The sequence below is a fragment of the Lutjanus erythropterus genome, chromosome 11 (genome assembly GCF_056507025.1).
Source record: "Lutjanus erythropterus isolate fLutEry1 chromosome 11, fLutEry1.hap2, whole genome shotgun sequence".
NCBI lineage: Eukaryota > Metazoa > Chordata > Actinopteri > Lutjaniformes > Lutjanidae > Lutjanus > Lutjanus erythropterus.
In genome coordinates, this window is record NC_139327.1 from 35,963,776 (window position 1) to 35,988,938 (window position 25,163).

A 25,163-nucleotide genomic window follows, 5' to 3' on the forward strand; every position below is an offset into this window, starting at 1 on the left:
TGTAGGATGGGTGCAGTCAGCTCCGGCTGCGCCTGGTGGAATTTCATTAAATTAGAAATGACCATTGCACAGCTCTTTTATGCAAGTATTTATACATAACTTATTTTCCTTTTACTACTTTATACTTCCACTGTGTGACAGTATAGAGAAAAATATTGGACATTTTACTCCACTACATTTATTAACAGCATTAGTCACTAAATACTGGATGGTCTGTGGATTTTCTTGAGTAACCAGGTCATGATTTTTGTAAAGAGACATTGCTGTTGATTTTTTCATATGAATATTTTGAGAGTAAAATAACTGTTTGCATAGTAACTCTTCCTGGACTCCAAATGTGTTTGAGGTGCTCCTTGTGGATGAACCATCCACGTGTCCAAAACACAGCAACTCACACCATAATAATCTAGATGGATAAATGTCACGATGGGCCAGCAGAAAAATACATATTTTTGATTTTGTCCCTTTAAGTTTCAGGAAAGGTAGTTTTTTTTTTGTTTTTTTTTTGTTTTTTTTTAAGGAGCAAGTTGTTGCAAAAACATATTATACTTTTAAAACAACTTTTCTGGCTAGTTTTACTGGAGTCTGTAATCCTGAGAAAAAAAAAAAACTATGAATAATGAACATGAAAAAAATAAATGAGAGAAGCTTTAACTTCTGCCTACCCTGACTGCTCATCACTATAGTCAACAAACTAGGATTCAGGTTGATCTGGACAGCAGACAGCAGAGGTGGTACATAATGCAACCTCACCTGCCACCTCCTCCAACAACAATAATGGTGATTTTCAAATATTGATTCCATGGATTTGTTTAGTACGGTGGACACGAGCACCGTCGGCCTTGAAGGAACCCTGGAAAGATCACCGTAGGCCTTGGCCCTGAGAAAACCCTGAAATGCTCCTCCTGACGCTCTCTCAGAAGGATCGGAGTAAAGAAAAATCAACATTTTTGGACAGTTCAGCAACAAATCGTAATATACTGCATGCTGCACTCCTGAGTCTGTTGTGCCGCCCCTGAGAATCAAGACTCAACTCTTTGCACCAGTGTTCAGCAATCACACGGGGTGAAATCAATTGTCGAAGAGGCACAGATAACGATTTCCCACTGATGGAAACCTCAATACTCCAGAATGCCTTACAGTGCAGCCATAAAAAATCATCTTGCATACAGTCGGGGCCACAGCTTTCACTTTTACTGTAGGATTACTGACATACTGCAGGCAGGATGATTCACAAGCACTGGGTTTTATTGTTTGAGGAAATAAAGCCGCAGAATTGTTGAATTTCAACTTGATGTTAGACCTGTTTCTCAATGCAGCAGATTCACTTTTTAACTGCAGACTTCATATGTTACTTTGTGTGTTTTAATGATGGTTTTATTTTATTTTTTTGTTGTTGTAATGGCAATTAACTTCAGCATCACTGTTGTCGCTTTGACCTACAATTTAATACGGTCCCATTAATTCAGAACTGCAGACAAACACAAAAAAGTCAAAGGTGACTGGTTGTGCTACCTAATTATAAAAAGTTAGTCCAACAAAAAGTTGCCATGGTATGACTCATCATAATGCTTGTTTATTTATAAAAGAAATATATTTAGTGTAATAACTCATAAAATGATACGTCATCACAGATCATGGAAACATGTTAAGTTGAAATATATTCGCTTCACTTGACATGAACGCTGTCTTCCAAATTAATGCTGAGTGTTTGCTGAATGAGAAATTGTCTGTTTATGAGTAGTTAGAAATAGGTGTAGATATTTATAACTGTTAAATTACACAAAATGTTAATGGAATTTGGCAGGCAGGTGAGGCAAGAAAGGTAACTCGTTGTCCAGAGTGTGTATTTTCAGAGCAGTGGGCTTTTGTTTTCAGGATAACGGGCTTAACTTCACATTGACAGACAGCTGACCTGATCATCTCACAGTGAAGGACTCTTTATCGCTTGTTATTGTCAATTTACGAGGTTGCACGTGTCCTGCAGAGCTCCAGCTACCCATCTCTGCCATGTCTGGAGACGGCGGAGCCGGGCGGAAACAACTCACTTAGACTGTGGATTGTATATTAAACAGGATTTCAAACTATTTAATATACAGTCTGGGCGGTGCAGTGGTTCGCTCTGTCAACTCACAGCAAGAAGGTTCTGAGTTTGATCCCCCAGCTGGCTACGTGTCTGTAGGTTTTACCTGATTAAAACTAATTCATTTTCTGTTATTTGTTGGATTGTATTCGACTGTTTTGTGGCTGTAGTTGAGAATGCAATTTGTCCAAATTTTGTTGTGCAAGGTTTTAAATAGCAGTCTCCACTTGTTAATGATGTCTGACTTTTTCTCATCATTATTATGAACTGTTAGAATTAGTTTATTTAAGAGATGGGGGAGCTGAACCATGTAGTATCTTATAAAATAATTGGTTGTGAACAAAATAATTTCAGTACTTACTAAGTCAGCTGTAAGTAATTTTTATAAGAAAAAAATGTTTCAGCTCCTGAAAGGTGAATATTTTCAGGTTTCTTTCATCCTCTCTGACAGTAAACTGAATATATTTGGGTTTGGGGACACAACAAGGCTTTGTGAAACACTGATTGCTTCTCTCTGACATTTTATGAACCAGACAACAAATTGATCAGCCAAGAAAATAATTGGCAGATTAATCGAATGAAAATAATTGTTAGTTGCAGCTCTAGTTTAGAGTTCAGGTTCAGGTGCAGTAAATGAGGTAAAACCTGTTAAAAGGAGAATTAACCAATTTCACATGTTCACTTGAAGGATGGAGAGCCTGAACTGCAAACCGGTGGAGTTTTTAAGGCATGTTTATTCACCAGCAACGGAGGCTCTAACAAAAATATCCTCTTGGTTGCATCATCCTGTGTTTTTTAGAGCTTGACTCATGCTAGGAACCAAAACTGTGAAGATCTTTGTTTCTGCTGCTTTGATTTTGACTCTCGTGGGCCGGCCCGGTCTGTAATCATCACCAAATTTCAATCAATCAATTTCTTTAGTTTTTATTTGTATCGTTATTATAGTAACAACCTGATTAAAAATTATACTCCATCTGTGTGCAGATGTGTGTGATGTGACTGGCTGAGACAGTATTTAAATCCACCTCCAGTCACGCTTTACACAATTTAAAATGTTCTGCAAGAATTATGGGTTTTTTTTTTGCAAAATAAGTTCAAACACCTTGTTAAAATGACTTACCTCTGCTCCTTGCCATCGTTTAGTATTAAAGGAGAAATTAATAAGCAAAGTGTCAACATGCTCCTCACACACACTGTGCACCTCATCCTCCACCCCCACCCCTACGTAGCTGCACCTGCCTTCACCTCTGTTTTGATAGCTAAACACAGTAACTAGCAACATCTGGCTTCTCCCACAGGCAGAGCATCGCCGCTAATGATGTGTATAGCGCCGTCCCCTCGATTAACGGGATTAGTTCCTTAGGTTTGTGATGTCATATACCCAGACTAATCACCATCCACTCATCTATATTCACCTTCACCCGGCCCCTTTAACACAGTAAGCTGCTGCACATACATGAACCAAACTAAGGTGCACAAAGAGGCGCAGTGCGTGCACAGTGTTTGGCATTTATTATTAAAATTGATTATTAACATCTCAACTAAGGGTCCAAATATTAAACTGAGGCTGCAGTGTGGGCTTTTGCACCCATCTAGAACTGGGCCTGGCCTTGTTAACTGTGCTTGTTAGTGTGAGTTTTTTTTTTTTTTTTTGCCATCTATACAACCAGTGGATTTATAATTAAATTGTTTACAAGGTCAGAAAGTTCTTCACAGATCGAAGCTGTTACTTTTGCCCCAGATTGATGCATTAAGCTTGATGCTCCCGGACTATCTAGTGTCCGTATCAAAGACTGTGGCTGTTATTGTTGCGTGTTTGCCCTGTTGAATTTATTTGGGATGAAGTGGGAGAAATAGCACTAAAAGTAGCATTTTTTTTACTTGAGAGGTTAGGTGGTATAGAACAATGTTGTAAATTTAAGGAGGACCCTCAGACACCCTGCAGAATATGTTTTTTCTGAGTTATTTCAAACAGAACTGGGTGCTCATGTCTCTAGCGTCAGAGTTTGGCCACTGACCAAGCTGCCGTATTTGACGAGTCAAAACATTGTTATTGATTTTCATATTTTTAAATAGGTTTTGAAGGATCACATCCATTGATCTTTTGCGAAATCCTTGAACATACAGTAAGAATGTCAAAAACTTGAGAAAGTTGGCATTTGCGCTGCTACCTGACAGATGTGATATAATACCAGACAAACTATCCTCAGCGGTGTCAATAAAACCCACTCATTCATGGACTCTTAGTTTAAGCTTTCACCTCTAAAGGAGTGGGAAACCTGAATAATCTCAACACCACATGAGGCCAAAGAAAAGGAAACTCTTAAGTGCTCCGTCTGCTTTAAGGGAAAACACTTCTGATTGGTGTTTCACGGCTGCAGTTTGTTTCAGTTCTTTTGTATTTTCCCTCTGCATAAATCCTTCAGTTCCTTTCACTTTACTTTGTTTTGTGGCGCACACATGGTGTTGTTTGATTCGGTCGTTGTATGACTGACCTTTACATACTGTTCCCTCCATGAGTCGCATTGATTAGCTTTTCAGAGGAAGGTAAAAGCTGTGTTTTTTTTTGTTTTTTTTCTTTCGGTCAGTTCTTCTGTTCACTTCAGTGATTCTCAGGGTAATGTGGCGGGCGCTTCCCTCTGAGATGGAACCGCACTGAATGTGTCCCACAGCTCAGAGCAAAAGTGTTGTGGTTCAAAGAAGAAATAAGAATTAGGATGTAAAATACACTTGAAGAGTTCAAGGAATTAACATGCAGAGGAAAACTGGAAAGAAGCATCGTTTTGCTGTTTTGCTGTTGCAACAGAAGCATCAGGCCAAAATTCCCATTCAAATCCCAATCGGCAGACAACACGATAATCTCCAGAGGATGCACCCTTTTGATCTTTTTGTCAGCTTTCTTTTTGAGACTCCCAGAAACTGTATTTGTTGCACACAAGATATTGAAACTGATCTGCCGTTTTTAAATTAAATTTACAGGATATTTGTGCTGTAAGAGGATGAACTGTAATACTTTTGTTGACCCAGTGACCTGAAGATGTGTGTTGGCTTAGGGCTGCTAATGAAACTGTTTAGACCCTCTTAAAAATTTTTATCTTCATGATTTATAATGAATTCTCTGTATCTAATTCACAGGGGCTCAAGCCGATGGACCACAATGGGCTTTCTGACCCTTATGTCAAGTTGCACCTACTGCCAGGAGCCAGCAAGGTGAGGGACGTCAATTAATTATAAATCTGGGCTGGAGTTTTTTTTTTACTTTCCATGAATGCATCTCTTTTACTGTCGTAACAGTTTTGCACAGCTCTTCACAATCACAAGTGTAATTACCCTCACCAGCCGTAAGCCGGGAGGGATCATGTAAACACTTATGTATAAGCGTGTGTGTGTGTGAATGTGTGAGCGGATGTGTGTGTCTGCCACAGCTCGTCCGCAGCTAATCTCAAATACAGCTTATTTTTTGTGTACATTCATGAGTGTGTGCTGAAAGCAGAGTTTGTGTACTGTTTGTTCAACAGGTGTTTGATAACTTCATCATACTGTCTCTCTGTTATGGATAATGAATATCGGCATTGTTGTAAAACATATCCTAAAGTCTGTGTCAGTCCCTCTGCTGAACTCTGCTCTGAAGCTGCGCTGCTGTCCACTGCGTGTGTGTGTGTGTGTGTGTGTGTGTGTGTGTATGTGTGTGTGTGTGTGTGTGTGTGTGTGTGTGTGTGTGTGTGTGTGGAGAAGCCTTGCAGCCTCTCCCCTGTGCAGCGTCACAGACAGAGAGGAAGAGACAGCAGACTGACTGACTGTTGTGTTATTTCCGCTGTAGTGAGTGAAAATTGTTCTCGTTGAAGTGTGTTTTTTGTTAAGCAACAGTAAGTCGTGTTTAATTGCGTGAGGGACAGATTAAACCTGACTTAAGGTAAATATTCACTGGTGCAGACAAACATCCCAATTTCAGCATCCAGTTTAAAATACAATAAAACCACTTACTCAAAGCCCCAACCACAATTTACAACTTACCTTAGAGTTTGCATTTCCACCACATTTTCAAACTGAAGCTCAGAGAAACGGACTTTCCTTTTTAATCTGGATTACTGGATAAAAACTGCATATGTTGTATCATTGGTAGGGCTGCACAGTATAATAAAAAAAGTTATATTGTGATTACTGTGACTTAAATTGCAATCGCGATACGCAGTACGATAAATGGGAATCATCATTTTTGCATCACAGTTCTCATTTTTACTGAAAAAACTCTGTTCAAATCATGATTATGAGACATTTGTTGGGGTCTGTAAATGTTTTTATTTCATCTGGAGAACAGGATTTTTAGTCTGGCGCACTTCTGCAGAACCACAACACTTCATTATAATCCTGTTTTCTCACACATTTTCCCTTTTTCAAAAAATTGCAATTTGGTTCTGGTTCTACAATTTGCATATTGCAATTAATTGTGCAGCCCAAATCATTAATTGTGTGCCTTAGAAGTGGCACAACTGGTGCACATTGCCTATCTATTTTAGGGCTGTCAGTTTTAAAAAATAATGTGTTAAAAAGTGTAAATTGATGCACATAATTTAATGACCTGCTCTGCTCTTTGGTGATAGTTTTATGTTTACTGGAAAAGTGCATATTTAAAAAAAAAAGAGGAAAAAGATTCGGAAATAAAACAATGAATTGATTTCTACTGGCACCTTCAGATGTTTTTCAGCACTCTTCTCGTGATGTTTTTGAGTTAAAATATCTCCTAGTTCCGAGTTTTTCTGAGCAAATATTGATATGTATGATTGTTTGTTTGACTCACCCATCCAGCCCACCTCTGCCATACACAGACTTTCTTGCTTTTTATACTAAATCACCTCACTTCAACAGCACATCAAAACATAATGTTAGAGGAGTGCCTGCAGAAATGACACTAAGTGGTACCTACAACATGATAGAAGGGGCTCTGACCAAGCTGCTGTATGTCAGGAGTGAGAATGGCCCGACACAAACAAATAACACACAAACATGATGGTTATATAAATCTTCTCATCTCACCCTCCTGATGAAATTGAATAACTGTCTTTCCCAAAATGTAGAACCATTCCCCTAAAAGAGAAATCTGTAATATATTTTCTATGCTAAATTATAAAACGCCCACGATATATCATCAGAAATGAAGGAAACATGAGAAGGTAAAATATCACCTTCTCTGAAAACAATGCCAGCATGTTCTCCTTTGAAATGTCCATTCTGATCCAGAACAGCTGTTTTAGTTTGCCCATTTCACATTTATTAGTTTTAACATTAATGCCAAATGGTCATCAAATGAGTTAGAGTCAGTTTATGAGTCGTACGAAATCATTACTAGTCCTTTAGAAGGAGTAGATGTTTGTAACGGTTAAATTTAGCAAAATAATAATGGAGTTTGGCAGGCACTGAGGCAGGCAGTCACTGAACTCAAACTCCAAGGCGTGTGTTTTCAGAGCGGTGGGCTTTTGTTTTCAGGAAACAGGCTCAACTTTACATTGTCAGACAATAGACAGTGAGAAAAAGCTGATTAACCTCCAGTATCGAACTCACTTGTCAGTGTCAGAATATAATGTTGTAGTTGTCTTGAACTCCTGTTCAGTGTCAGGTCTGCTTGCATATATCATATATTAAATGGGGCTTCAACTTATTGGATATACTTTCTCCAATTCAATAGTCGGACTGCTGTAACAGCAACATATGGACAGGATCACAGCCTCCCGGGGTGAAGCCAAAGTATCTTCAGTGCTCCCTCGTGGCCGGCTGCAGTACAAGTAATAAATTCAGCCTTTCAATGTCAACAGACGGGACATGGGCCAAAGTAAATCATCGAAGTATACGTCAAATAAATATTTCCCAAAGATGGTTTCTGTCATTTTTTTCATGCTGATGTTTGTTCAAGCATTAATTTTTCCCATCAGTTTGACTTTGATTAGTAATTTGATGATATAAAAATGGAGTTTCGTGCCATGATTGACAGCTGAGCTCGGCTGGCCGTGTAACGGGAACCTGAAAGCACAGCTCCAACCCTGGTCACTATGATTACAATGACAGTTCACACAGATTTCATTTGGCAGACGCTTTTATCCAAAGCAACATACATCTGTGAGCTGATACAACACAAGCAAGGATCTCGTCAGGAGAGAACAACACGAGGAAGTTTCATGAAGCAAAGTTCAAGTCTGATAGGACATGGCTTCCTACAGGCAGTGGCAGTGTACACAGAGTGCATAAGATGCATTGGATTTTAGTTTTTCAGGATATCTTGGGCAGTCAGTCAAGTACAAAGGTGTGGGTCTTAAATCTTTCCAGCTAGAGTCTAGAGACCTTGGGCCCCATTGTGGTGGTTAAATCAGGCATCTTTCATTGGTAGAGCATAGTGACGGAGAGGGAGCGTAGACCTGGATGAGAGAGTTCAGGTAGGCAGGAGCTGTTTGAGTTGCATTACCCGCAATTTCCACCAGGCACAGCTGCGGAGCGATTCGCGGGCTTTCTAGACAGTGTTTGTGATTCCACCAGAAGCACCGTGGCGTGTTTCAGACACTTCCCAGAAGCGTCTCGATGCTCCGCTCAACGGAGAATATGCACCAAGTCTATTTGTTTTTAACCAAAGAGTTAGACACAGTACAGACTAGGGCAAAAATCTGCTGTTACAAAGTTGCTCCTTGACTGCTTCATACCTCATTGGATCACCATTTGTTCTAAATGATGATTTTATTTAATTTCTCACCAACTATTTGCTGTTGTCTTAAATGAGTCCTCTGAACCCACCGTCTCTTCATTTTTCCCCAGAGTCATAATCCTGTACATCATCTCGGTAACGTTGCTGTCTAATCGTTGCTGTTTAATAGAACCGCTAACTGTGCTAATAAGCTAAAAGCAGCTACAGCACAGTGACTACAGTGTTACAAGAGAAGCATTGCAATAATCTCCTGGGCCAAATTTTAAGGCACAACACAAGTCTATGACACTCTCGCCAGCAGGTTAAGTCAACTATTCAGGGGTGAAGGGATGGATGTACATGCATTAAATTCTTTGAGGTTGTTTAAATGAGCTTTAATGGGTCAGTAAAGTTCCCTGAAGTCTGAGTTTTTTAATATTTTGTACAGATCTCTTCATGTGGTTTTGTAAATAGACCCAGATGAGGGAGAGGACTAATAATCTATTTCCTGATTCTGGAAGCACCGCAGTGAGGAGATGTCAGTGCAGGGCTTCATCAATGTAAACAACATTAACTGAATGACCTAATGTACCCACTTACTAATGACAGGCCTCACTTGTGAAGGCCGTGCCTCTTATCACCCCTCTGTGAGCCGAGCTTTGGTCTGCTCAGCGTCGCAAGTGGACGCACTCGAAGAGACACGACTTATGATCTGTTGTGTAAGAGCCATTAAAGCTCTCGTTGGTCCTCACGTGTCACTGCTTTTCCAACAATGTTATTACAGAATGCACAAAAATGGAAATGCGGCTCAAATTTCAACATCAAGATGACTCACTGGTTGTTTTATATAAGACAATGATTTTTTTTTTTTTTTATTTTCCTGCGTCAAACAGGAGGCCTTGTGGTTGAATTAATCCTTTCATTAAAGTCTTCAAATCTAATATAGATCCTGTGAATGAGTACATTCCACAAAAGCAGCTTATTGAAGGCTAAAGCTGTGTGATTATCCATCTACTTCTGCTAATACCTTTTCAAACTCCTCTCATTTATTCGTTCAATCAAATTTGCAATTGTTAAGTACCTGCTCCTGCCGTGAACTTCGGCTTTACACTGCTGTTATGTGTGTAGTTACGTCTGACAGGCATGTAAATGAAGGATGAAAAATCACTTGACTGTGTGTGGACTGACAGTGGGTGTTTAAATTTAACCAGGTGCTGATATTCTGAGGAAATTCACTATGCAAGACAAACCGTGTGTGTTTACTGTACTATGAAAGTCAAAGTATAAGCTTATTACAGTAAGTTGGCTTCAATAACAAAGACAGACTGTCCTTGTTGAACTATGATCTAAGCCTCTTAGCAATGACTGCTTCGTACTAAAGATTAAAAAAAAAGACGAAAAACCTCAAAAATGAACAATTTCCAGAAAAGTTTTTAGAGATCCTGGCACAGATGATGGAGGAAAAACACGCCACAGCAACATCCATTTAGAAGTGTTGTGAGTGATGCTCAAGGCCGTCAAAGGAAGGATGTTTTCTGTCCCTGCAGCGTGCAGTAGATAACTATTATTACTGCAAACCCGTTGAGGTCATACTCACATTTATAGATCCACAGATACTGCAGCTCTGACGAATTCACTTCTCACTGTTATATTAATGTAAGCGCAGCGGTGGAAGGATTACTCACACCCTTCATTCAAGTAAAAGTAGAAATTCCATCGTCTTACAAGTAAAACTGCTTAATTTAAACAGTATGGAAAGTAGATTACTGGCTCAAAAACATACTCAAACAGTTTAAAAAAGGAACATGTTTTACTAGTCACCCCTGGACAAGACCAGCCTGTTCTCATTCCCAACTTGTCAGACGCCAAATTTTGTCGCCACTGTTCGGCGACTCATACAAACGTGCACGTAATACCCATTAGCGTCTGAAAAAGACATGCTGAGCCTTCAGCTGACGCTTTCATGAGCATCCTGATAGGTTTGCGTCTTGCTAAACCGCTTGCGTCTTACATAACCACTAACTGGTTAGCCAAGCAGCTAAGATAGACAAACTTGGAAGATGATGTTGGGTCCCGGACTCGCCGTGTCCACTCCCAGTCCAGGAAGAGTCAGGCAGACTTGACGATGCATTTAGGTGCTAACTGGCTACTGCGACACGCGTACATGCTGAAGCAAGTAGCACTCTGATCTAGTTTTACGTGGACTTTAAACCTCCCCAAACTACGACTGTTTCACAAAGCTGTTAAAAGATTTTCTGGCAGCGTCTGATATAGCCGCCAAAGGGAACCTTTAGGCCTGTACAACGTGCCCCGGCGTGGTGACAAGACGCTGGCGGGCTTTGTGACAAGTTGAGAGGAGAACAAATTGACTTAAAGTCTGAACTGAAGACTCAAAAGTCTGTTAGATCTCTCAGACAGATGGAAACAGCCATCATGTTTGCTATGCATTTTCCACCTTTTAGTGCTACTTAGACCACGGCGTGCTCTGCCAGACTACGTGCTGCGACTGTTATTGTGCACCACGTGTACAAAACACATTGTTATTAACATTTCCGGTCTCTTCTTCACATCTGACTGGAATAAATTACCGCCTGCTTCATGTGTGCACACACTGATGGCGTTCTGCTGTGACACAACTCGTTTTCTTGGGATTTAAAAATGGACTAATTAGTGAGAGACTGCACAGATAGAGTTGTGATTATTTATTAGCATGAGAATGTGTAATTAGCCATTCAGAAAGTGAGAGAGCCCAGGGCCTGACAACTGTAATGAAACAATAGCGTAATAATTGTCACAGAACACATGGAATAGGCCCATAAAACAAATCAACAGTCTGCCTGCTGTTGGTCTGAATTGAACAGCTCCTCCCCTTTAATCACTCGAGTTACCGGAGAAATCCGCCAACTGGAGATATCATCTGTGATAATATCCGTCCAACAGATTTGGTCCACAGAAAGATTTTCGTAACAACCAGTGACCAGATTGCCGTGTATATTCACTGCACCCTGAGGAGGATTCAAATCATTTTGGGTCTTGCAGGAGAATCAGTGTATTTTTTACTGAAAGACTACCCACAGACTCGTGTTTACACAGCAGAAAACACACTGTAAAAGCCCTGGTTAGAAAATCTTTGTGTGCTCTCATTCTGCAGAGACAAACATGAAGAAAAAGTGTCACTTAGAAGACAACTGAAAACACCATGTAGCCTACACATGCTGTGGTTTGAGGCTAAAAATACTCTGAACCTTCGAAAGTAAATGACACATAATTACGTCAGTAATGAATCATCACTTCATTTGTTCTAAATGGTGATTTTATTTAATTTCTCACCAACTAATTGCTGTTGTCTTAAATGAGGCTTTTGATGGGATTAACCCAGTTTTTAATGGTTATGACTCATTTATTGTTTTAGACTATTGACTCTGAATCGGATGTCATTACTCTGTGATAAAACCAAATCTAAACATCTGTCCACTGTGGGAAAAACACCCACCAGCACCTCTAAAACTCACCAATTAACATGTTGTGTATGTCATGCACAAGCTGAAAATGTAAAAATAACAATGTGTGGTGTTCAGGGGACATATGCTGGAGCTATTTCTTGACAAGCGTACAGGCAAAATGACTGTGAGCTTCTCTGTGTTTTCATAATGAGTTTGCAAGGTTTGCCAAAACTTTCACTAATCAACTGCAAAATCTGCTAATTTTCTTTTGCTTGTAATGTGATAGACAATATTCATTTGGGAAAACAGAGATTGTTTTTGAGCAAAAATAAGCACACAATGAATTAAAACAAACTAAAAATGACCTCAAACAGACTAAAAGAAATTATTATTTGGACTTTTACATTTGAATTTTTTTTTCCATCCCCAACAGTTCACAAAGAAATGTTTTGCAGGAAAAGTCAACCATAAAATGTAGGACATGAGACCACTAAAATGCACAGTTCAATGTGGAACAGAGAGCAAATATTAATTTGTGACACTGTTAACCATTAAAGTTTTAGTTTCACAAACAGCATCTCTATAAAATCTGTGTAATGTTGTCAGTGAGTGACTAAAATAGCGCCAGGTATAATATAACACAAGTTTTGTACAAACTGAGCAAATCTAACACGAATCAAAACTTTTAGTCACTGATTGTATTTGGCAACCTGTGCTGCACACAAAGATGGTGCACATAAATACCTGGCAGATGGATAAACTGTTGTTCATCAAGGAATAGCAACTCCCCACAAATGAATCTTTTTACGTGTCCGTTTAGTTACAAACTGAAATCCAATGTGTCAGTTAGTTAGCATGGGTAGGCTTCCAGTCTTTATGCTAAGCTACATTAAGCTAAAGCCGGCTGTACACTGTACAATTTGAGCCACGTGACTCAATGTCCAAGGAGGGACATAAAAAGTTATTCTTTCATCCCTGCTCTCCTCCATTTGTAAGACTAGTGGAGCTGGAACTGGACTACTGATGAAACTGCCTATCAAACCAGTGGATCCAGCTGCCTCAGCAAGAAGAGTATCTGCTCCTTGCTTGGGTGAGGGTAGGATTTAAAAAGACTGTTCAGTGGTTCATTGGGTCAGGCCTGGAGAATGATACCCACTGTCAAAACATCATTTAATAAATGCTGAGCTTTCATAGGAAAGCTCCCCTAACTTTTGACACATTCTGCTGTGTGCTGTAGGGATGAAACAGTTTCATGAGTAACCATGATAAAAATTCACCACGATTAGTATAACCATTTCAAATATTAATTATTACTTTAATAAAAATCCAGCATCAATCAAAGTTAGCAACAGTCTCCGTGGGCGCCAACTTGGGTTGAACACTGGGGGGCACAAAATGTCGACCTATGTAATGTTAGATGATGTTATATGGAGAGGAGCAGGGTTTAATAATTTCCCAGAAAATGACACAGCATACTACCCTGATGTATGTGGGTTCTAAACCTGGCCACTTTAGTCTATTATCTGATTAATTATTGTTAAGACACAAACATAAACTGCACACGGCGCATGAAGTTTGACCTTCACCACACCTAGCACAGCCAGGATGAAAGTTTACTGCCTGTAATCTGTCACTGTCTGACTGAACAGCCTCATAAAAGTAATTAAAATTCTTGATATTTTAAACTAAGGATATTCATTGAAACAAGTCATTTGTTGTTTTCAAAGTCACGATATTGAGCTGAGACAGATTTCATATTCTGCTCGTGCTCAGAGGCTGCTGCTGAGCTCAGCAGAAGGTTCGTGCTGCGCATGCTGCAGTTTTCAACATAGCCGGTTTAATAAAGTTAATGATCGCTCAAAATTATGAAGAAAAACTAAAAAAAAAAATCTCTCTCTCTCACTTGGTGTGAGGCTTCAGATGGATTTTTGGTGTCTTTCTTCAGTGAGGGGTGCTTTTAGCCACAGCCAACTGCTGAAGGTGAATCCATCGTGTGCTGCAGTGTTTCACTCAGAAGCGTTTTTGACAAAGTAGAAATCCAGTGTTTTTGAAGGTTTGGACTTTCACCCAGAATTTTGTCTGAGAATTTTGTCTCAGCAAACCTCAGTCCAGCGTGTTGTATCCCTCCAGCGCAGCGCACATCATCTTCATAGTTTAATATTGAAGTATTTCCACACAAAGCTGGTGGCAGACACCGTGTTGGGCATCCAAGTCAGATAGTAGAACCACAAGTTACTGCGTTAAATGCAGTAATGATCAGAGTTGTTTGAATTCATGGCACTTTGTGCTTATTAACCAATTAATTAAAGAGCTCGGTGTGCTTGACCAGTAACCCATAAGAGCAACAAAACACAATAAATTAAATCTGAACAATAATAGAACACATGCTATGACTTTATTTGTTGTTCAAAAGCCAATTAAATGTATTCATATGTGGCAATTTTACAGCTGCATTTTTTACTGCTTTGTCTCAAGATTGGAGGGTCTCCGCACCTCCAACTTCAGCTTTACTCCCCCGTAGATGGCGCTTAACAGTCCCCCAGACTCAGGCGTAGCATGCAACCATGGGTTTGTTTTGCATCAGAGAAAACAGTGATGTCGCAAAGGACGCGATGCCATTTCAAACTGTTAAAATCGCAGTGATTTCAGTATGTGTATCAGTACTTTTTCAGATCATTTTAACAATACCATGATAATTATCACCATAACAATTATGGTCACCATAACTGTGACATGAAATGTTCATACTGATTCACCTCTAATGTGAAGGCTCTCTTGTTAAGAACTATAAGTAGGTGTTTTGTCGTCTTTCCTCATTGATAGGCTTCAGTTTTCATCCACCGCTCATTTCTTCAAAGGCTGAAAGAGGCCAAGATGCAGACTTTTTGTTATCTACAACACTGAGTTTGGCATGCTCCCCCTGCCATCTGCTGCACCCACCAGCTCTGGCTGATGAAGTGGTACTGTACATCTTCTGTGAATGGATGTCGTGGCATCACAGTCAGCTCTCACATATTCAGAAGATTTTGTTTAAATGCGGTTTCTAAGCCGATTTAAATGTACTTTTCAAACTTCCCTGAACAGACGAAGACAAAGTTTTGTGCTCCTCAGGAAAAAGCCTTGTTTCTGCAGTGCTGAGATCATTTGTCACTCACACGGTGTGACCAGTGTCGCATCTTTTTTTTTCCTGTGATTGGTTTGAGTTTATGTAAGGGGTTTTCCATTCTTTATGTGTCCTGTTATGGTGGCTATCAACACTAATGTCATCTCCTTTCAGCTTAGTTTAGAGAGCAGCAGAACAGGCATATTTCTGACAAAATGTCACGGATTATTTGACGTAAGTGAAATAAAACTCTCCATGAGGGCATGTGGTTTGTAGGGGATTTGTCTGCTGTCTCTGTAGCAGGTCTCACAGAGGCTTTTGCATATTCCTGCCAGTAAAACAAGATGCCGTCACCTTCTCCCCCCCCCGCCTTCTGATATTCTCACAGCTTGCTCTCAAAATAATCATTAGGCTCGGTCTAAGAGCCTCATTAAGACCCACTAAAGAGGTCATAAGTTCTGCTTGCACTCTAATCAGAAGTGAAGTTTCACGCTCTGCTGCCAAGCCAGATCACACTTTCATCTCCTTTGAGACCACAATCAAACACAATGAAATGCCTGTAATTATTCCAGATTAAACTGTCGATTACTGACAGGGATTAAATACTGTAAAATGATGATGTTTTCACAGAGGCACAAGGTGATTAACTGCTGCAGTTGACAAATTTGGGATACAGTAGCCACAGCAAATATCTAAGCTGTTTGTGTGATATGATGCCGATAAACAGGCAGGATTTACACGTCCGGCGTCTGCTAAAATAGTTTCTCAGTGTTTGACTTGACTGTTTTGTAAAGGCTCAACAGTCGTCTGACAAATCAATCAGTTTGGGGAGACTGAAATTGATTCATCATGAATAAATCTCCAACAGTGTTTATTGTATATTGTAGTTTGAATTATGCAATAAACCACCAGAAAGGCGACGTTTGAGGAGGTAGATATAAAACAAAGAATCAATGCAAAAAATTGATTGCACAAACACATTGAATTGCAAGCTCAGAGACACTAAACGGCTCTTTTTTATTTTTAGATTACCTTGAAATGAAGTCTGTGACTTTTCATATTTATATTATAGTTTATCAACAGGGTTTGAACTTAAAGGGAAAACCCAACACTTTTTATGTGGATGTCCAGATGGTAAATGTAGTCAGCTGAAGCAATGAATTCCTCCGTGCTGCCGTATTGACAGAGAAAGCTGAGTTCTCCTGCTGCAAAATCTGTGGTTCTTCCTGCATCCAGTGATGTCACAGTGATGTCGTTGGAGTTAAGGAAGAACTACAGGTTATTTCAGCTTGTATTTCTTGTATCTCCACCTCTGGGTAGCCAGTTGTGCCAAATTAGTATTTTTGTTCTGCTGTTGTATACTGTATGCAATGCTTCTGCTTCAGTTCATGAAATCATGAAATCCCTGCAGCACCTGAAGGCAGCAGGATACTGCAGCATGTTATGTACTGCCGTTCATTGTGTTTACCTTCATTAAATCACCTGAAAACAACACCAGCTGCTAAATAATAACCATACAGACCTTGACACACACCAGACTGGTCGGCTATAACCATGTATTCAGCTTTTTTAGGAAGGAAACATCTGGTTAGAGGGAATCTCTTTCCCAACGCTTTTGTGTAACATTTACTAAACTATGTGACCATGTATGAGGTGAGACACATTAGAATTATTGCTGAAGTGTAGTTAGAGTTGGCCAAAAGTGATCATCACCAAATCAGTTTCTTTACTTTTTATTTTGATTATTATTATCTGATAGAAAATCAGTTTTTGGGTGGAGATTTGTGGTGATGTGTGTTCATGTCGTGATGCTCTGAACCATCCAGACATGTTGGACATTTCCTGAGGTAAATGTTTCTGTTTGCTGTCATTACCTTGTTTAACTGTGCGCAGCACAGCACAGCTGTTTCAGAGGTGTGCATGGAGAAGCAGTCTGTGCACCAGACCTGCCACCTTGAACTTGGCATTTATTATTCAGATTTGTACCCTGGACTGGGCCTGTGTCAGACAAACGTACAAAACTTATTAAGCTTAGTTTTGGCTCAATCGTTCAGCAGGAAATGATGGTCTGCTGTCTGGCCACAAACTAAATAGTCACTAATAGATGTTTCTTTTAACATTTTAGGCGAGAACTCAGTTTCAGGAGGCCTCCACTGGAAACTGAAAACACAATGATAGCTGTCAGGCTGCGACTTTTCTCATATTGCAACTAAACAGTACAAACAGTGTGACACATTTCTAAAAACATTTTGGCCGATGCAATAACAAAACCTTTATCCATATTTGATCAGCAATGTTAAGAGTATCATCATTCATGAGCCCTGTGTGCTGCGCTGAACAGACTCACTGAGAATGACCTCTCCGTCACACATGTTCCTCTGAATGGGACCACAATTTACTAAATGAACATCATGCTGTTTAAAAGAAGACTTGAAACCAGTGATTGAGACCATAAACTCAGGAAACTGTCTCCTGAGTGTGCACATGCAATCTGACTTATTTCTGCAGCCAATAGAGTCTTCAGCTTCACTTTTCAGACCTGGAAGCTCCGTCCACTATGAGGCTAAAAGGAGCATTTTGCTTAATGTCCACTCACACAGTTGCAATGGGTTTTAGCTGTTTCTGATTGTAATAAGAAAAAGGCTACTTAAGTCACACAACTGGCAAGGAAAGGTTCTGAGTGGAGCCATCTGGCCAAATGAAGAACTAAATTTGTCATGTTTTCTATAATTTGTCACACTTGAGGAATGTTTGTACTTTCTGTTCTTCTAACTTTGTAACTTAATGAAAAGTCTGTCCTTTTGTTTTGTTTGTTTTTGTCCTTTTTGTTTTTGACACGTTGTCAGTGCCACTTAGTCACCGACTGAGGAAACTCCCACCCTGGGATTGATTAATTAATAGATTTGAAATAATTTATTGAATTGTACAGCAGGTCTAGGTTGAGTATTCACTATGATTGACTCAGTAGTGTCAAAATGTAAGTGTGTTTGCCCAGTTAAAGGCATAGAATTAATCTGTGTGCTCCAGTCCAGTAATACAGATAATAGTGAGATACAGTTTTCAAACATAGATTGAACCAGCAGTTTTTAGCTGGTTAAGTTGCAGATTTTTAAGAATTAATTTTTAGCGTGATTAAAATTCGGCTAGTGAACTGTCTAAAACTGCAGCCCAGTGACTGACGTCTGTGCCTTGGCCCTGCTGCGTCTCTCCACACCTCTTCTGGGGAACGTAGGCCTTTTAAACTGAGGCTAATTTGAGCAGAGATCCAGAGGTCCGTGCATGAAAACCCCAATAATTGGCCTGATAAGGAGGCTTTTTAGCCTCTGCAGCTGAAATGACTTGTGACACCGGTTGCTCATTTGTAGCTCTCCATCTGTGAGCAGGTGGTAGAGGTGAATTATTTCCCTCTTTAATGCATGCTGATCGCACGAGAAAACTCCATCTCTACAGAGAGTTTACTCTTTATCTATTTATTTCAGTCCTTTCATCTGCCCGGTTAAAACCAGCTGCCTTTCATTATGTCATTTTAAGGATCTGAGCCGTGTGAGGCTTTGAAACCCTTTAATTAAAGACTTGTTGAGTCATAACCTTGGGTCAACCTGCTTCATTATGATTTATTGACATCTCGGCCCACATCTGACAACATTGTGATTCAACTGATCACTTCTTCTGCCTTTTGCCAACAATCCACTTAGTAACCACCAAGCAAAATAAACAAGGTGTTCCTCTAACAGTTGGATCACCTTGACCTTCATGTTTGACAGGAAGACGGCTTCAGACAGTGATGGAGTAGCCGAATGGACAGGTACAATATCACATATTGGCCTTTTCTGGCGAAACTGAATTATAAAACAGCATCTTTTGGCTACAAGTTAGAGTTCTTTGCTGGTTTTAAGTCTTTTAATATTCACCACAGCAGCTGTTCAGTAACTGCTTTGTTTTGCAATATTGTGCACATTAATTATTCATCTTTGTATGTATTTAGGTTGGAGTGAAATATTGCTTCAGTGGGAGGTCTAATTGCACACAAATCACTCTTGATGGATTTTTGGGTTAATTATAAAGTAAATATTTAAATTTGTTTAGATTAGCGTTGAGGTTCCAGCACACATCAGGAATGTCTATCGGCTTAATTTATCAGCTCAATCATACATAAATAGGCCTATGAATCTTGTGACTCAGTGATCAGCGATCTAAAACGTCATTTATACATCTTCAACAAGGACTGAGCTTTGAGAGCGTGCTGCACCCTCATCAAACTTTAAATAAAAACTCAGGTTAATATGCAATAATTAAGCGTTTCGGCCTTTGAGCGAATGATTTAATGCATGGCAAATGTAATGCCGCCAAAGGAATCAAATAAAAATGTTGGGACGTCATTAAATCAGTGCAACAGTCCATTGGAAGGTGAAGAGACACAAAGGAGACGAACAGAGGAGGAGAGCGATATGGAAAGCGGGTCATTGCAGGTGAGCCGTGCAGAAGTGTCGGCTCTATTACGCTTGATAATGAGGGGAGAAATTGAAGCTGCTTTTGACAGACTTCAGCTGCAGCTTGATGCTTTAAAGATGGAACTCTGCCTTTCAGTGGTGAAAATGCTGTCATCATCCAAGAACTGACACCTAATTTAATTTAATTCTAATTTTAACGTCAGCAGCACAGAAATCCAGTTAGCTACCTGTGAATACTACTCTTGCTGAACAATATTTTTGTTTCTTTGAGTTGTTCTTGCCTTGTTGTTTGATTTTATGTCATATGTTAGTATGATATTGCATGTGCATGTGTTGAGCATTATCTTACGGTGCAGCAATTTCATTGCATTTTAATACACGTAAGAATGAAGTTGAACTTGTTTGCATTTACCCGTACCTGCTATGTTGGCAGCAGTTGTAACATGACTAATGTTAGCCGCGTTAGCTTCAGAGCCTGTGAGCAGAGCGGAGCAGGAGCGAGCAGGTATCACGAGCAGAGGAGGGTTGGATGGAGCATGAAGCGACTTTTTTAAAAAGATGGAGCATCATGTTGTCTCCCCCTTTCCGTGTCGCTCAGGTGCCACTCACATCACGAATTAGCTTTTAGCTATTGAATAAAGCTTATTGAATAAAACTTATGTTTTTAGGCTTTCATTTTTAGACAGTGTGGTTACCAGCCCTAAAACTTCACTTTGAATGCGCCTGTGTGTGTGTGTATATGTGTGTGTGTGTGTGTGTGTGTGTGTGTGTTTGTCTGTGTGTGTGTGTCTGTGTGTGCGTGTGTGTGTAAGCTTCCTGTGGGAATCAACCACTGATTGAGGGAGAAACAATCAGCGAGGGCCTTATTACGTGGAACCCTGCCATCAGACTTGCAAATAATCACACCAGCTAATTGATTAAATTCAGCAGAATCACATGTCCTCAGCCATGACTCACAGCGCACTATCATCATCCTCATCTTGTCATGTTTCGGCGTGCGGCGTGCTCCGAGGATTCCCCCGCACAATATCGCACTGATAAAGCCGTGTCGCTCGTCACAGTCATTTTTATCACCTCGCTGGATTGCAATAGATGCAGCTCTGACAAAGTAAGTCGGTGGAAACGCTCCGCAGCAGTCTGATGTCTGATTATTGGTGCAATTCTCGATAATCAAGCCTCTCGCTGACTTTATGTCTGACATGAAGATCTCAGTATATTCCACACATCACACATGATATCCATCTGGAGGGCTGATCCTAAGTTAGTCATAGTTCACAGTTGGTACTGAAAAGTTTGAACTTACTGGATGTACAGGGCACAAACTGTGATGTGATCATTTAGTTTGTTTTAGTTTCAACCACTCGCACTGGTGACATCATTTGGAGTCTGCTCAGTAGCTGCGATCTTTGGAGCTGTGCTTTCAAGTTCCTGCCATAGATATATTATTAGGAACTAGATTGTGAATGCAAAGATGTCGCCCGTTAGGGCTGCACAATTAATCAAGCCAAGTGCAATTATTGCAGAACCACAAATCTCAGTTTTTTGAAAAATGTGTGAGAAGTCCAATGACAGTTCCAAGTTTTCTGGCTTGTGGGTTTGCCTCCTGGTTATACGCCCCACTGAATATATGCAGTAGTGTTTCCTGTGTTGCCTCCTGCTTGGCCCATAGTCTTTACATTGTGGTGACATCTGAGGAATTCCTTTTTCTACAAATATAAAAACTCCGTGGATCAAAAATTCGTAATAAAAAAAGTCCTGTCAACAGTTTAACAGACGTGGCCCATGGGGTAAAATATTTTTTGGGCCAGTGGGGAATTTTGCACGGCAATACTGGAAGTGGCCACTGGGAAAAATTGCTGGCACAGTTCAGCGGCAATGCCCCATCTAGTGCTATTATAAGTTTATGGTACTCATACGCAGCTCGCCGACTGAATCGTGAGCAGGGCTCAGCTGTCAGTCATGGCATGAAACCCCCTTTTTATAGCATCAAAAACTAATTACACCAAACGGATTAAAAAGATGACTTGAACATACATCAGTTTTGTGTCTATGAGATAAAAATAGCGCCGAGGTCAGTGGCACGGCACAGACTGAAAGCAGAGGGAATCAGCTAGCCTGGCTCTCTCCTAACTTTAAAAATATGCAACGCCTCCAAAGCAAACAAGTTAAATGTAAAAGCTGTAACTATTTCTTGGCGAACTACACTGGAGCACAGTGACTGTTCTGAGCTCTCGCTGTCACAGCGAGGTTGCAGGTTTGGCACCATAACTGCAACCTGCACTCATCCATCATATCTGCCAACCTGCGCTTTAGCCAGACGCACAGCACAGAAAGTGGTGGGCGGCTGAACTGTTGATCATCTAGAAATAGTAACTTAATCAACAAGTGGTTCTTATTACATTTATGTTTATGTGTAGTGTAAACAAACTGCATCATATAAATTAAACACCTTTAGAAGTGTTGTTAAGCAGAAGCTATTTATTCCATTTGGGCAGAACCAGGCAAGCAGTTCCAATGTTTCTTCTGAAGAAGGGTTCTTTGTAAGACTAAAGGTTCCATTAAGATCCCTTATCATCCAAAGAACCCTGTTTGGAAGAAAGAGTTCTTCAAAGATTGTTGGGTGGGTTATAGATTGAATATAAAAGAATTATTGGGAGAACACCCTGGGTGGGTTCTAGATAAAATCCTTGGAATATAAAGGGACTCTTGGAAGAGCAGGTTCTAGATGAAACCTTTGGAGTGGGTGGGTTCTTGTTAGCGATTGTGGAGAGAACTCCCAGAGAAGATTCTGGGTGGTTTACATTACATCTTAGAAGTGTTCTCTCTGGGGGGGGGGGGGGTTCTAGATGGAACCTTTCGCACAGATGGTTCTCGGTATAATGTTTTATGTTGGGTTCTTAGAAAGATCTTGTGAAAGGGTTTCAAGTGGAACCTTTATAAAGCGTTCTAGCAGACACCAAAAAGGGTTCTTCTATGGGGACAAGCCAGAGAACCCTTTATGGTTCTAGTTAAGATGTTATGTGTCAGTTATCACCTGATTTAAGGTATTAATTGTCTTACGTTCATGTTGTTGGATGTTCTTTAAATATTCTTGTAGCATGTAGCTTAAACATAAAGATGTTTCTTTTTTTCCAAGTTGTTAACGTAATGCTTGCTGGAGGTTCTATGAATGGAACATTGTTTTCTAAAAACAAACAGAAACAAACTGAGCCAGAATGGAGCCATTGTAACTATCTTTTACTTCAGTTAATTCAGCATCATTCACTTCCTGCATTGCTTTGATTACGCCTGTCACTTCATGCAAATACAGCCGTCTGTTTATTCTCCGTTCCTGACAGTGTTCAAGATGCAGCAGTGAGCTTTTGTTTGCATGTGTACCACCAGATGTCAATGCATTGACAACTTTTCACCAGGGCGGAGCGGCTTTGTACATTTTCGGGGATGTTTGTATAATTCTGGCAGCGTTTCAGTGAAACGTGACACCTGAGGGATGAGCCGGTCATGACGTTCAATCCCGTTAAAGGCCGACGTCTCCGTTTGTCTTTTCAGGCCAATAAACTTCGAACCAAGACCCTGCACAACACGCTCAACCCTGTCTGGAGCGAGACCCTGACCTACTACGGCATCACCGACGAGGATATGGTCCGAAAAACACTCAGGTACGCTCAACTCTGTTCTCTCTGTGTGTCATGAAAAGAAAATAAAGAACATGAGAAGTAGGAAAGAAAGATGGAGGAAACACCAGAAGAGTAAAAGAAAGAAAGAAGGAAATTAAATCAACTGATAGGAAGAAACAAACTGAGAGGAATAGAAGGGGAGGAAAGGTAGGGAGGAAGGAGGTAGAGATAAAGGAGCTAACTAGAACCAAGGGTTCTCCAGCGGCCCATAGGAAACCATCTTTGGTGCCTGGTAGAACTTTTCCACTTGGAACCCTGTCAGAGAGTTGTAACTAAAATCTAGAGTTATATCTAGGACCATTTGTGAAACGTTTCACCCTGAACCCTCTCTGAGAGGTTCTATAGAGAACCCGTCTATGGTGTTATGGTTCCAACTAGGGGTTCAAAACAGAACATTTCCACCCCTCTAAGGGTGCTCTGTTTGGATCCCAGAGATTTTTGTCTGAAACCCACCCAGGGGATTCTAATGAGAACCCTTTTATATTTATCTAGAACACACCCAGGGTGGTCTACCTCAAACTCTTTTTAGATTTCAAGGGTTTTATCTAGAACCCACACAAGGGTTTCTACCAAGAGCCATTTTATATTCCAGGAGTTTTCTACAACCCACCCTGGGGGTTCTACCAAGACCCCTGTAATATTCAAGAGTTTCTTCAAGCTACCTAAAACCCTTTCATATTTCAAGAGTTACAGCTAGAACCGATGGTATTCAAAGGAAAATCATTTTAAAAGATTTCATCTGGTAAAGAGTTTTACCTAGAACCCACCCAGAGGGTTCTACTGAGAACTCTTTTTCTAATATTTTTAAGTGCTGTACCTAGAACCCACACAGGGGTTTCTACCTAAAACCCTTTTGTATTTCAAGAGTTTTATCTAGAACCCAACCATGGGTTTCTACCAAGAACCTTTTTACATTCCAAGGGTTTTATCTAGAACCCACTCAGGGGGTTCAGCTGGGCATCCTTTAATTTTCCGAGGGTTTCATCAGAAAGTTTATCAGTTTGAAGGTTAAATATTTTGTCTTTGTTCTGTATTCATCAGTTGATTGTTGACTGACATGACTTTCAAATTAATTATTATTCTCTTCTAAATATAAAATATAGTGTTTGTCATTCATACTACTTTATTCGTACTTTCCGTACAAACATTTGTATTATATTTAAAGTACATTCCTGTGACATTATGCCAAATTGTGAATTAATGTAAAACTAAATATATAAGCTGTCATGAACACTGTTATGCTCATCTGACAGATAATAAAATACAGAAGTGGGCTATTATAAAACAATGGAAGGATGATTCAGCTGTGCCACCAGTTATATTTAATTGACGTCGGGTTAAATGACGCCTCTGAAGCAATGATGTCTCACTTTGTTAAATGCCCGTTGCCTCGACTACTGTCTCCTCGTGTGTCTTCCTCACCTCCTCCCCTCGCATCTCAGGTGAGAGGGACCGGGACGCGAGGAGAGGAGACGAGGAGAGGAACGACCGAGGAAGTACGAACTGAGAAACGAGTAGAGGGGATGGAAGATATGACGAGAAAAAAAAGAAGGGAGCAGTGAAAGAAAGAAAGGAGAAGAGAAAATATGCCTCTTGTTGTTGTGATATGTTTCAGCCTCAGCTGTTTTGAAAGGGTTTAGAAAATCATTTTCAGGGAGCAGTGATGTTTGACAGTTTTTCCTCTTCCTGACTCTGGAGGTATATCTTTTTATTACAGCCTGTACGTGACAGCAGACATT

General features: G+C 40.2%; 1 protein-coding gene across 1 annotated transcript in view; it reads left to right on the top strand.

Annotated features, from left to right (window-relative positions):
* Positions 1–25,163, top strand: part of doc2b (double C2-like domains, beta) — a 103,571-nt gene that overhangs the window by 40,037 nt on the left and 38,371 nt on the right. Inside the window, exons 3-4 of the mRNA XM_084730664.1 lie at positions 5,219–5,293; positions 23,297–23,406. Of these exons, the coding sequence (XP_084586790.1) occupies positions 5,219–5,293; positions 23,297–23,406 (185 nt within the window). The remainder of the gene's footprint in view (positions 1–5,218; positions 5,294–23,296; positions 23,407–25,163) is intronic.